A 1,669-nucleotide genomic window follows, 5' to 3' on the forward strand; every position below is an offset into this window, starting at 1 on the left:
ATTTTATTTGCCCCCTGTCCCCCCACCCTTTAAGTCCAGTAAGAGGGCACTCAGGCTGTTTAAAGGTTTCAGGTGTTTATTGAAGGTTGAGTACAGACAGACTAGCAGTGCAGGGTCCCATCAGACCCCCCCCCCCCCCCCCTCCACCCCACACCCCCCCTCATAATAATGGATTAGAAGCAGTTAGTTAAATTCAGGAATTTCATTTAGTTGCGAGTTCAGTAATAATCACAACAGAGGGGTGCTGCCCCCATAGGTCAGTTCTAATTGTGCCCAAAGGAAATGGACACCGAGAGAAAAGTCCTGCCTTGCTGGAAGTTCTTCTCGTGTCTGCCTGGCCTGCTCCCCCGTGTCCAGCAGGTCAGACTCTCCCACCAGCATGTTTTATATTTCGTTATCATAATCAGCTGCAAACAAAAGGAAAAAATGCCCCCCGTGTGGTGTGACCGTGTGGCCACCCCAGTATCCATTGTGCTGTTGTCTGCCCAGCCTGATTGGTACTTGATCCTCCCTGACCCTGAGGTGGTCCGGCCAGCCCCGAGGACCGGCCGGTAACCTACACGTAGCCCTTGACCTGCTCAGCTGGCAGCGTGGCTCCGTGTCGGGGGCTGCTGTGCTGGCTGCTGTAGTTGGGCGACGGCCCCGTGGAGCCGCTGCACAGCAGGACCGCCCCGAGCAGCAGCAGCGCGGATGCCGCCCAGCCGAAGTAGAGCGCAGGCCCCAGCTCCCTCTTCTTGACCGCGGGCACGGCGGGATTGTAGAAGTCCTTGATTATCGTGTTCGCAGTCCAGCAGACGGGGATGAGGTATAGAAAGCCGGCGATGCCATACAGGGTCCCGGCCGCTATGATGATGCGCGTTTTCAGGATGCCCTCCCTCATGCAGTTGGTGCACTTCGCCCCCACCACTCCTAGCATGAGGGCCAGGATGGAGAGCAGGACGGAGATGACGGTGAGCGCCCGGGCCGCCTGCACCCCCTGGCTCAGGGCCAGCATGGAGTCGTACATCTTACATTGGAATTCGCCGGTGCTCTGCACGATGCAGCTCATCCACAGACCCTCCCAGGTGGTCTGCGCTACCACAATGTTGTTACCAATGAAGGCGGTAACCCGCCACATGGGGAGGGCGCAAGTGATGGCCCCGCCCAGCCAACCTGTAATGCACAGGAACAAACCCAGGAGCTGCAGCCCAGTGGCCGCCATGCTGGGAGTGGCAGTTCAAAGAGCCAATCAGGTGAAGGAGAGCAGTGAGCAGGGCGCAGATTGACAGCCGGGACGTTCGTTTGGGGCTTTTACTGCAGTCACGGATTATAAATTATGGAATATTAAGGTTAAAGTTAAAAATGAACGAATCGTAATATTAGAATAAAACATAACAAAAACTTCAGCCTCAGACAAAATTGACGCAAAACTAAAGCAGTTACCTTTCCCTTCTCTCTAAATATTCTTACTTAGTAATTATTTCTGGTTTGTAATAACACTAGAAATTAAAGGCTGTTATTAATTGTGTCCCTCACAGTTTTCTAATATAAAAAAAAGTTTTAATCAAAATACCATATGGTGTTACGCCTAATAATATGGTTTTGAATTATAAAACATGTAAAGGGTATTTGACGTTTCCCTAAAATAAATATAATAAATATACAATATGAATATATTTGCTTTTTCTGT

General features: G+C 51.0%; 1 protein-coding gene across 1 annotated transcript; it reads right to left on the bottom strand.

Moving 5' to 3' along the window:
• Positions 1-446: 446 nt before the first annotated feature.
• Positions 447-1,669, bottom strand: LOC114661745 (claudin-4-like). The gene has a single exon (XM_028814928.2). The coding sequence runs from the start codon at positions 1,199-1,201 to the stop codon at positions 557-559; it is 645 nt and encodes a 214-aa protein (XP_028670761.1). The 5' UTR covers positions 1,202-1,669; the 3' UTR covers positions 447-556.

The sequence above is a fragment of the Erpetoichthys calabaricus genome, chromosome 12, assembly GCF_900747795.2.
Source record: "Erpetoichthys calabaricus chromosome 12, fErpCal1.3, whole genome shotgun sequence".
Classification (NCBI taxonomy): Eukaryota; Metazoa; Chordata; class Cladistia; order Polypteriformes; family Polypteridae; genus Erpetoichthys; species Erpetoichthys calabaricus.

What these genes read in the sequence shown, in the direction of transcription:
- LOC114661745 (XM_028814928.2), bottom strand. Translation starts at nt 1,201, where the DNA reads ATGGCGGCCACTGGGCTGCAGCTCCTGGGTTTGTTCCTGTGCATTACA.